Here is an 11,323-nt window from a genome sequence, read left to right as displayed (position 1 = left end):
TTCCCCAAACAGGATTGGAGTTGATTTGAGGGACTGGAAAATGGGAATTCCATGTGCAGCAACAGGAAATGTTCATTAGGTGACATACAACACCTTACACACGTAATTAGGCAACAATACATTTTTTTAATAATCTTTTTTCTCAACTTTGCTTCTGCTACTGTAGTATGATATAAATACAGATTTTTGAGATTGGCCCCCTTGTTTTCCTATCTAAATTTTTTAATTTCATCTTTGGAATGAAACACAATTCAGAAGCAACTCGGATTTTATGTTCAACAAAGAAAAGTGACACAGATTTATTACAGGATCATTTTGGGGTTTTTAGGGGTAGATTTTGATCCAGCTGAGGAAAACAAATGAAACAAACTCCTTCCCCAAATGTCCCTGGGGTGGGTGGGAGAAGAGCAGGATGCCCATGAGGGATGGACAGAGGGAAGGGAAATTATCCCAGCTGAGCTGAGCGTGCAGAGTCATCCAGCAGAGGCTCAGTTCAGTCAAAAGGAGCCAAGAAAAAGAAAGAAAAAGAGTCAGAGCAGCCTTGCCCTGCTGCTCTGCAGTGGGCACCCAAAGCAGCTCCTTTATTCATAACAATAAATCAATATTAATAACCACCAATAAATATAAATGTATATAAATTATAAATAATACATATATTTTATATATTAATTAATATATAATATTACTATATTTATATATAAATCTAACCCAATATAAATTCCACCAATGAATTCTGCTGAATTTCCACCCTGCTCTGGTGCTGATTTGCCCTGCACACAGTGATGAGGTAAATTAATAATTCCTGCAGGGATGGGGAGAACACTGAGGGGACTGCTGGCATTTTCTCATTTTCTCATTTTCTCCCTCCCTCTGCAGGCCAGGTGAATGCTGAGCACTGCAGGGCTGTGCCAGCTGCAGCCTCCAAGGGCATCCAAGAGACAATTCCCTGCTGGGCTCTGCTGCTTCCCTGGGATGCTCCTCACTGGGGAGCTGAACCAACATCTCTGGTTTGGTTTTTTTTTTTCCTGCTCTATTTCCTTGTTCAGGACTGAAAAGCTGAGAGTTAGAAATTTTGGTCTTGAAAAATCAGAATTCTTGATTTTTTTTTTTCTTCTTTTTTTTTCTAAACCTTCCATCCTCTCATTAGCAAAGTGGTAATAAACTGCACTGCAGTCAGGTTAATTAAATCTTTATTTGAGTTCAAAAGTGAAGTCACACTCAGGCAAAGACATTCCTTTCCTTCTAAAGCCTGTCACCTATATAAGCAGGGCTGGCATCACTTGATCTCCATTTTTTAAAATTTTTTTTGGGTTTTTTTTTTTGTTTTTTGTTTTTTTTTTTTTTGTTGTTTTTTTTGTTGTTGTTTTTTTGTTGTTTTTTTTTTTTTTTCTAAGGAAACTCCCCTGACAGGTGCTTGGATATCAGCTCTGGATGGCATCAGGATAATTCTGATTCCTTTCAAAACCAAAACTGTCCTGAGATGCCACCAAGAACTGGCTGCATTTTCCATAAAGACTTTTGGAGATTGAACCTGAAGATGTGAGAGGACAACACAAAGTTCAGCAGATCTCTGAATTCCAGGCTGGCTTTTCTTGGCAGCTACAGGAAGGACAGGTGGGAACATCAAATCCAGTAAAAACTGCTCTGGTTCCAGGTGTTTGTCTCCCAGCTTCTCCAAAGGGATCACTCCAAACCTGGCAGGAAAAATTCCTCCAAGAGAGAGGCTGGAGAGGGGAGGAGCAGAGCCCTGTGTTTTCAAAACAGCTCCAGAAATTCTTGGAAGGAGATCACACACCCCATTTGTGTCTTCCTCTCCAGAAAGGAAGGCTTTAATCTGCAAATTGAAACATAAATTGGATAAATAGGATCCTTATTTATATTACTCCCTTTTTTTGACTGTTTCTTCCTTGCAGACCTCATGATGCCCATGGAGAGGCTGGGCAGGGGGATGCCCTGACCCCACAGGGGATGGATGCCCTGACCCCACAGGAGATGCTCTGACCCCACAGGGGATGCCCTGACCCCACAGGGGATGCCCTGACCCCACAGGGGATGGATGCCCTGACCCCACAGGGGAGGGATGCCCTGACCCCACAGGGGATGCTCTGACCCCACAGGGGATGCTCTGACCCCACAGGGGATGCTCTGACCCCACAGGGGATGGATGCCCTGACCCCACAGGGGATGCCCTGACCCCACAGGGGATGGATGCTCTGACCCCACAGGGGATGCCCTGACCCCACAGGGGATGGATGCTCTGACCCCACAGGGGATGCTCTGACCCCACAGGGGATGCCCTGACCCCACAGGGGATGGATGCTCTGACCCCACAGGGGATGCCCTGACCCCACAGGGGATGGATGCTCTGACCCCACAGGGGATGCTCTGACCCCACAGGGGATGCCCTGACCCCACAGGGGATGGATGCTCTGACCCCACAGGGGATGGATGCCCTGATCCCACAGGGGATGCTCTGACCCCACAGGGGATGGATGCTCTGACCCCACAGGGGATGCTCTGACCCCACAGGGGATGGATGCCCTGACCCCACAGGGGATGGATGCTCTGATCCCACAGGGGATGGATGCCCTGACCCCACAGGGGATGGATGCCCTGATCCCACAGGGGATGGATGCTCTGACCCCACAGGGGATGGATGCTCTGACCCCACAGGGGATGCTCTGATCCCACAGGGGATGGATGCTCTGACCCCACAGGGGATGGATGCCCTGATCCCACAGGGGATGGATGCTCTGACCCCACAGGGGATGGATGCTCTGACCCCACAGGGGATGCTCTGACCCCACAGGGGATGCCCTGACCCCACAGAGGATGCCCTGACCCCACAGGGGATGGATGCTCTGACCCCACAGGGGATGGATGCCCTGACCCCACAGGGGATGGATGCCCTGACCCCACAGGGGATGCCCTGACCCCACAGGGGATGGATGCTCTGACCCCACAGGGGATGGATGCTCTGACCCCACAGGGGATGGATGCCCTGACCCCACAGGGGATGGATGCTCTGACCCCACAGAGGATGCCCTGACCCCACAGGGGATGGATGCTCTGACCCCACAGAGGATGCCCTGACCCCACAGGGGATGCTCTGACCCCACAGAGGATGCCCTGACCCCACAGGGGATGGATGCTCTGACCCCACAGGGGATGGATGCCCTGACCCCACAGGGGATGCTCTGACCCCACAGGGGATGGATGCTCTGACCCCACAGAGGATGCCCTGACCCCACAGGGGATGGATGCTCTGACCCCACAGGGGATGGATGCCCTGACCCCACAGGGGATGGATGCCCTGACCCCACAGGGGATGGATGCTCTGACCCCACAGAGGATGCCCTGACCCCACAGGGGATGCTCTGACCCCACAGAGGATGCCCTGACCCCACAGGGGATGGATGCTCTGACCCCACAGGGGATGGATGCTCTGACCCCACAGAGGATGCCCTGACCCCACAGGGGATGGATGCTCTGACCCCACAGAGGATGCCCTGACCCCACAGGGGATGGATGCCCTGACCCCACAGGGGATGGATGCCCTGACCCCACAGGGGATGGATGCTCTGACCCCACAGAGGATGCTCTGACCCCACAGGGGATGGATGCTCTGACCCCACAGAGGATGCTCTGACCCCACAGGGGATGGATGCTCTGACCCCACAGGGGATGCTCTGACCCCACAGGGGATGCTCTGACCCCACAGGGGATGGATGCTCTGACCCCACAGGGGATGCTCTGACCCCACAGGGGATGCCCTGACCCCACAGGGGATGGATGCCCTGACCCCACAGGGGATGGATGCCCTGACCCCACAGGGGATGGATGCTCTGACCCCACAGGGGATGGATGCTCTGACCCCACAGGGGATGCTCTGACCCCACAGAGGATGCTCTGACCCCACAGGGGATGCCCTGACCCCACAGGGGATGCCCTGACCCCACAGGGGATGCTCTGACCCCCACAGGAGATGCCCTGACCCCACAGGGGATGGATGCCCTGACCCCACAGGGGATGCCCTGACCCCACAGGGGATGGATGCTCTGACCCCACAGGGGATGGATGCTCTGACCCCACAGGGGATGCCCTGACCCCACAGAGGATGCTCTGACCCCACAGCTTTGCTGAAGGTCATGGCAGTGAGACCTGGACTCATGGAATGATTCTGCAGAGCTGCTCACCTCACTTGACTTCTTTCTTTTTGCCAGGTTTGGTGTCTGCAGTGTGGTGACAGTGCAGGGACAATGGGGAGAAAGCAAAACCATCCCAGTTCCCAAGGTTTGGAGTCAGGAATTGAGAAGTGACAGAAAGCAGAGCAGTGAAATCCCTCTCATCCTTTCTGGATTCACCAAACCTCCTGTGGCTCCTCTCTTCTCCTCCCTGTGCTGTGGGATTCAGTTTCCATCAGGAGGATGCAGATTTCCTCTGGAGTTCCAGGCACAATTCCAGTTTCCCTGTGCTGACCCCAAGGTGAGGTGGGAGCTGCCCCAGGGCTGCTGTGCAGGGCTGGGGCTCAGCCCCTGGATGAATTCCCTGTTTTGGGATCAGCTGTGGGTTTGGGACCTTTGTGGAGGTTGAGAGCTGCACTGGGGGCAATTCTGAAGCCATGAGCTCAGGTGGGTGAACTTGGATTTTCCACACTTGAACCATCACAGAAAATTCAGCCTGAAGCCTCTGGTGCCTCTTTCAGGCACAATCAGCAGATAATTCCACAAAATGAGGCCATTTCTTACACATCCATCTAAACAAAGTAGGCATTCAGATAAAGAAATGTAAATACAATCACAGAACTAGGAAAAAAAAAAAGTTGCAGAAGGTGGAATCTCAGTAAATGTGAATCAGAGGTGCCCCCAGCCAGGTACAGTCAGTGTCTGAGGTGTCAGCCTGAGATCCTGGAGATCAGATTGAGTTCCCTGGAATCCTGTGTCACCTTAAACAAACAATGGGATTGTTCTTTGCCCATTTATAGGATGCAGATAACAATTTCCTCACCAGTGTATAGTGAGATAAGTACAGAGAATGTTTCACAGTTCCTGGAATATGGGAGTAAAAAAATGCCCTTGGGTTGAGGTTGTTCCATGAAGAGGTTGGGCTTTAAATCTAGAGTATTTTTCATCTGATTTTGGGAGCTCCAACTGCACCACAGAGGGTTGGGGTATAAAAATCTGGGGGGTTCTGTATATTAAAGCCACTGAAAAAGCAGCTCCCACACTGTTGTCTCCCTTAATCCAGCAACATGATGGTAATTTGTATGCAATTCTATTAGGGAAATCAGATTACAAATCTTTTGTGGAGAGCTATTTATACCACTTGATATTACTTTAATTACATTCTGATCTCACATCGTTTAGCGTTTTGTGCTTGAGCACCAAATTTTCAAATTAGAGCAACTTCAAGCAGCATTTTCAGGAATATCTAGAGCCCTTTGGAGGCCAAATTCACAGAGAAGCTATTTTTAGCCAGCAGGGTATTTTCAAAGCTGTTTTGCTCTGTGGATGTTCTGTTCATCACAGGTGTCCTGTGCTCACCTGGGCAGTGCTGCCACACCTCTGCTGGGAGTGGAAGGATTTGCTGGGCTGGCACAGAGGGGACAGAAATAGTGGGGCCCTTGTTCAGCAGCAACCTCACACCAGAGGTGTGGCTGCCAGGGCTGCCCCAGCTGGAATTACAAAGGGTTTTTAATCTGGGACACTGGGAAAGGAATATTTTATAGGGTGTTAATAGACCCCCAGGCTTGATTGATCAATTCTCAGCCCTTATTTCTATGTAGTCATTCCCTTGTGACCATCTGAAATACTTATTGCTTGCCTAGACTTGTATAAAGTATATTAATCATATTTTAAAAGTATAATAATTAATTATAAAGTATTCCTAATACACAAAAATGGTGGATGCTGACTGCACTTTAAACTTTAAACATATACTTCAATAGTAAAAAAAAGCTGTAGGATTCCTCCTTTTAAACTCAAAATTATAGCCTAAATTTTTTACATTTGAAATTTGGCAGAGCTATCAGAGTTGACAGATTCCCATCTCTGGGGCTGCAATTGCTGCTGCAATGATCAGTGCTGAATTGGGAGCCCATAAATTCAGCTGAGCTGCTCGGCAGGGTCGTGGTAGAAAATTGTGACCAGTGAAGGTGAATCCTTCATCAAGGTAACAAAAAAATATGAATTGAATCAGAATAAATAACGTGGCTTTACTTGGATAATTGTCCTGCTCACCTGGACTGCTCAGCTGTGTAAAATCTCCCACCTCCCACTGTTCCCTGTATTTTATTCCAGCAGTGCCCTCTGCTGAGAGCATGGAATGTGTGTCCCCAGAGCTTTTATTTTCCTCCAAGTCTCAGGCATTTTCAATCTAAGTTCTCAAAAACCATTTGCATTTACAAAGATGGAGAAAGGAAAGCTATAATTGTGGTGATACTGGTTTATTAATGAACAAGCCACATGAAATAAACACAAAATATCCTGTAGCAGAGGCATGGGTGGTGATGTTGGTTGGGTTTTAGCTGTGTTGCCATGAAAGGATTGAGGGGGAGAAGGGATTTTTCTGGGCTGTAGGGGTCCAGGCTGGTGACACAGCACTGATGTTTTATTTCAGCCACACACTTCCCCTCCAAACCCACAAAACTCTGCTCTCCCTTTCCTGGCTCTCTGATCCTTTATGATCTAATTAATTTGTGAGTTAAAGCTGAATTAATGTCACTCCATTTTAGAATGAAGAACTTTGAACTGCAGGTGTGCCCACCCATCTCCCCAAGCCCTGGGCTTTGTTTTCTTGTCAAAGGTTTTTTCCAGAGGCTCATCCATGTGGGAAATGTGTTCTGCAGTTTGGGCTATCCTAGCAACTGTGAGGAGATCAGCACAGCCCCCAGCTGGCAGCCCAAACACTGAGAGGCACTGGTTAAAGTTTAATCCTGGCACGGGGCGGCAGGAGCTGCCGCAGGAGCGGCCAGGTGGGAGCTCTGGGGAGCATGGGATGAGCAGAGGGGCTGCCAGGAGAGCTCCCCACCATGAATGGATTCTCAAACTGCTCTGCCAACTACACCAGGATCTGGAGTCACTACCTGGTGCTGGCCCTGGGGATCCCCCAGCTGACCATCAACGTCACCTCCGTCATCTTCAACGGGCTGGTCATCGTCACCCGCCTGGCCGCCAGGGACCTGCACAAGCCCATCTCCATCCTCTTCTGCAACCTGGCTGTGTCTGACCTCTTCACCAGCTTCTCTGGCTTCTGGATTTCCATGCTGTTCATCACCAACCCCGACGTCACCATCTTTGGCTCGCAGGACATGCTGGCTCCCTACTCCCTGTACACCACCTCCATCCTGTCCACCATCTACAACCAGGTGAGCATCGGCATCGAGCGCTACCTGGCCGTGGCCAGGAGCATGAGGACGAGGTTCAGGGTGGCCAGGCACCACTCCATCGCCGTGGTCTTCATCAGCTGGCTGCTGGCTTTCCTGCTGGGCTGCCTGCCCCTGATGGGCTGGAACTGCCTGGGGGCAGAGAGGAGCGTCTCGGTGCTCTACAGCCCCTTCTGCGTCAACTACCTCGTCTTCATCACCATGCCCAACGTGGTGGTGGCTTTCCTCGTGCCTCTCTTCACCTACCTGCGGATCATCCTCATCCTGAGGAAGAGGAAGCTGAGGATGCAGGCGTGCGGCCAAGCCAGCAGCACCTACAAGTCGGCAGAGACGCAGGTGGCCAGGACCAGCATCTCCATCTGGCTGCTGGCCCTGGTGTCCTACGCGCCCTTCCTGGCCGGCGTCATCTTCGACGCCGCCAACCGGCGCTGCCACACCGACCTCTACCCCGGCGCCTACATCTTCAGGAACTGCACGGCCATGCTGATCACCAGCGCCTGCCTGGGCAACCCCGTGCTCTACACGCTCAGGTTCGGGGCGCTGGGCGCCAGGCTGAAGGCGCTGCGCTGCCCCTCGGCCTCGCGCGTGCGCGCCATCGACCACGCCTGAGGGGAGCGCCAGGCCGCGGGCCTGAGGGGCGGGAGAGCTGGGGTGTGGGCCAGACACACACTGAGGGGTGGGAAAATGTGTAAATGTGACCCAGACACACACTGAGGGGCTGGGAGAGCTGGGGATGTGGGCCAGACACACACTGAGGGGTGGGAAAGCTGGGGATGTGGGCCAGACACACACTGAGGGGAGGAAAAGCTGGGGATGTGGGCCAGACACACACTGAGGGGCAGGAAAAGCTGGGGATGTGGGCCAGACACACACTGAGGGGTGGGAAAAGGTGGATGTGGGCCAGACACACACTGAGGGGTGGGAAAAGGTGGGGATGTGGGCCAGACACACACTGAGGGGCGGGAAAAGGTGGATGTGGGCCAGACACACACTGAGGGGTGGGAAAAGGTGGGGATGTGGGCCAGACACACACTGAGGGGCAGGAAAAGCTGGGGATGTGGGCCAGACACACACTGAGGGGCGGGAAAAGGTGGATGTGGGCCAGACACACACTGAGGGGTGGGAAAAGATGGGGATGTGGGCCAGACACACACTGAGGGGCAGGAAAAGATGGGGATGTGGGCCAGACACACACTGAGGGGTGGGAAAAGGTGGATGTGGGCCAGACACACACTGAGGGGCAGGAAAAGCTGGGGATGTGGGCCAGACACACACTGAGGGGAGGGAAAGCTGGGGATGTGACCCAGACACACACTGAGGGGAGGGAAAAGGTGGGGATGTGACCCAGACACACACTGAGGGGTAGGAAAAGGTGGGGATGTGACCCAGACACACACTGAGGGGAGGGAAAAGATGGGATGTGGCCCTCGATGGTGTTCTGTGGTAAATGTGGTTGGGGTTGGGGATCTCAGAGGTTTTTCCCAGCCTTGGCAGCTCCGTGGTTCCCTCTCTGGGGTGCAGAAATAGCCCAGGGTGGGGATGGAGGCTGGGGGAGCCTCTCAGCAGAGTCCTGTCCCTGTCCCCATGTCCCTGTCCCATCCCTGTCCCTGTCCTTGTCCCATCCCTGTCCCTGTCCCATCCCTGTCCCTGTCCCATCCCTGTCCCTGTCCCCATGTCCCTGTCCCTGCTCTGCCTGGCTGCTCCATGGGAACAGAGGAGCTGTTCCCTGCAGTTAAAAACAACCCCATTAATGGTGTTTGCTTTGTGCCTCACGTCCCTCTGCTCTGGGCTGTGCCTCTGGAGAGGCTGGAACAGCTGGAAAGTTCCCAGCAATTTTGGGGGATAACAACATTTGACTTTCTTGTTCAGTCAGCCAAATTGTGACTTTTGACTGCTGGGTGAATCTTTATTAACAGGGGCTCTCAGCACTGTTTCCCTGCTGGTTTTAATTGCTGGGTGAGGTGTTGTTGTGAGATATTTTGGCTGTGCTTTCATATTTCTGCTTTTAAGGGCACACTCAAGTCCCTGCCTTGTGAAGTTTGTACAGTTCCAGGTGGAAACCTTGGCTGGGCTCTTCAGAAGTTGCCTGGACAGAAAGAAATAAAAATGTCAAGACCAGATGTTTTGTAAAAGAAAAAGGTCTCAACTCCTCCCTCTCTAAAGAAAAAAAAAAAATAGTTACTGAATATTTATTTAGTAGAAATTATTCTGTCAGATCCCAGAGGAGATGGATGCTTATTCCTAGTTACCCTGGGATATTTCCTAGAAGAATCTCAGTGTTTAAACTTCTTTAGAAGCCTGGATTGGGTAATTTTGTGACATCAGCTCCTGTTTCTGGTCCTGCACTGCTCAGCTGCTGCTCTGTGGTATTTCATCAACGCACAGCAATAAAATTCCATGAAAATCCACAGAGTGATGATGTTCTCACATCCATCACACACAACCCATCAGCTGGAGTTTACAGGGACTTCTTCCCAGTTTGATTTGTTGTTTTTTTCTTATCACTACACATATCTCTGTCTCTATCTCCATACCTACATCTATTTATATATTTTATATATGCCCATATCGATACCTCTATCCCTATCTATATATATATCTCAATATATATCTATATAGATATATACCTGTCTCTTCACTCCCTCCTTTCCCCACATACAGAGCTCTCTCTCTATATATCTATATCCATATATGTCTCTATGTATCTGTATCCACACATCTCTGTGTTTATCTGTTTATGGAACAATCTGGAAATGGCTGTAGAAAATGCCCCGGCTCGGCGGTGGATTGAGCGGCCTTGCTGCCGGAGCTCGGCCGTGGATTAGCAGCCCTGGCCGGCGGGGCGGAAGCGGAAGTGAAGCGGAAGTGGCGGCGGAAGCGGAAGTGGCGGCCATGAGGGCGCCGGGGCCGTGCGCGGTGTGCGGGGCGGGGGGCGCGGCCCGGTACCGCTGTCCGCGCTGCGGGAGCGCCTAGTGAGCGGGGAACGGGGAACGGGGAACGGGGAGAGGGGCGGGGGGCAGGGCGAGCGCTGAGGGAAGGAGGGGAGGCGGGCGGTGCGCGGCCCCTCGCTCACGCCATTGTCCCCACAGCTGCTCCGTGCCGTGCTGCCGGACCCACCGCGGTGAGTGTAACGCGGGTCTAGCGCGGATTTAACGCGGGTCTGACAGAGTCTAACGGGGTCTAACGCGGGTCTCTCCGCAGAGCGCTGCGCTCCCGAGCCCCGGCAGCAGCCGCAGCGGGAGGCGGCCGGGCAGGTTCCCCGCCCTGACCCCGCGCACGGCCCCGGGACATCCCTGCGGGACATCCTGGGCGAGGAGGACGAGCAAGACCGAGTCCCGCCCGAGAAACTCCAGCTGCTGGGTAACTGGGGCAATTGCAGCGAGCAGGAATCCGGTTCCATGTGGCCCTTTGGAGGTTTGGTTGCAAGGTAAGGGGCCGCAGCACGTCTCAACTCTGATCTTCCCCTCGTTGCAGGAGAATCAGAGGAGCTGAGGGATTTGCTGCTGAACCCCCACCTGCAGCAGCTGCTGCTCACCATCGACCAGGCTCAGGACAAAAGCTCCCTCATGAGGAGGTTCATGCAGGAGCCCCTGTTCGTGGAGTTTGCAGATTGCTGCCTCAGCATTGTGGAGCCTCCTGAGAAGGAGAACGTTCTCCCCGAGTGAGCTGCTGTGGGAATGGTTTTATTTTTATCCTTAAGACTTTTGTTTTTTGAGGTTTGGCAGCAGCCAGAGCTGCTGCACTGTGTCTTGGCCACTTTGCCTGTGGATGTCAGTGCTCTGATTTCAGTTCAGAGCTGGCAAACAGGGGCAGGGTTGTGTTGGGACACATTTTTAGATCCTGAGGGCTGAACTGCTACTCTGTGGAATTCTTTCTGTTGGCACAGAAATGCTGCTTCACGGTGACATTATTAAATATATTTACATTTATTTTAATCCA

The 11,323-nt window shown here is 52.3% G+C and overlaps 2 protein-coding genes across 3 annotated transcripts; both read left to right on the top strand.

Moving 5' to 3' along the window:
* Window positions 1–1,407: 1,407 nt before the first annotated feature.
* On the top strand, window positions 1,408–8,067 carry LOC130260793 (lysophosphatidic acid receptor 1-B-like). 2 transcript variants are annotated; one of them, XR_008841840.1, is made up of 3 exons: window positions 1,408–1,614; window positions 4,224–4,485; window positions 6,023–6,373. XR_008841840.1 is itself a non-coding variant. In XM_056506490.1 (3 exons), the coding sequence occupies exon 3, from the start codon at window positions 7,031–7,033 to the stop codon at window positions 7,991–7,993; it is 963 nt and encodes a 320-aa protein (XP_056362465.1). In that variant the 5' UTR covers window positions 1,408–1,614; window positions 4,224–4,485; window positions 6,734–7,030; the 3' UTR covers window positions 7,994–8,067. The 2 variants fall into 2 exon arrangements, 1 of the variants encoding a protein (XP_056362465.1); XM_056506490.1 differs by lacking the exon at window positions 6,023–6,373 and adding an exon at window positions 6,734–8,067.
* Window positions 8,068–10,241: 2,174 nt separating this feature from the next.
* On the top strand, window positions 10,242–11,319 carry ZNHIT3 (zinc finger HIT-type containing 3). Its single transcript, XM_056506383.1, has 4 exons — window positions 10,242–10,356; window positions 10,474–10,505; window positions 10,586–10,744; window positions 10,859–11,319. Exons 1-4 carry the CDS (start codon window positions 10,277–10,279, stop codon window positions 11,047–11,049), a joined length of 462 nt encoding a protein of 153 aa, XP_056362358.1. The 5' UTR covers window positions 10,242–10,276; the 3' UTR covers window positions 11,050–11,319.
* Window positions 11,320–11,323: the final 4 nt, after the last annotated feature.

The sequence above is a fragment of the Oenanthe melanoleuca genome, chromosome 19, assembly GCF_029582105.1.
Source record: "Oenanthe melanoleuca isolate GR-GAL-2019-014 chromosome 19, OMel1.0, whole genome shotgun sequence".
In the NCBI taxonomy this organism is placed as follows: domain Eukaryota; kingdom Metazoa; phylum Chordata; class Aves; order Passeriformes; family Muscicapidae; genus Oenanthe; species Oenanthe melanoleuca.
This window is presented reverse-complemented; position numbering and strand designations above follow the sequence as displayed.

Coding starts and splice junctions, on each gene's coding strand:
- LOC130260793 (XM_056506490.1), top strand. CDS start 7,031: ATGAATGGATTCTCAAACTGCTCTGCCAACTACACCAGGATCTGGAGT.
- ZNHIT3 (XM_056506383.1), top strand. CDS start 10,277: ATGAGGGCGCCGGGGCCGTGCGCGGTGTGCGGGGCGGGGGGCGCGGCC. Junction 10,357..10,473: donor CCGCGCTGCGGGAGCGCCTA/GTGAGCGGGGAA, acceptor TTGTCCCCACAG/CTGCTCCGTGCCGTGCTGCC. Junction 10,506..10,585: donor GTGCTGCCGGACCCACCGCG/GTGAGTGTAACG, acceptor GTCTCTCCGCAG/AGCGCTGCGCTCCCGAGCCC.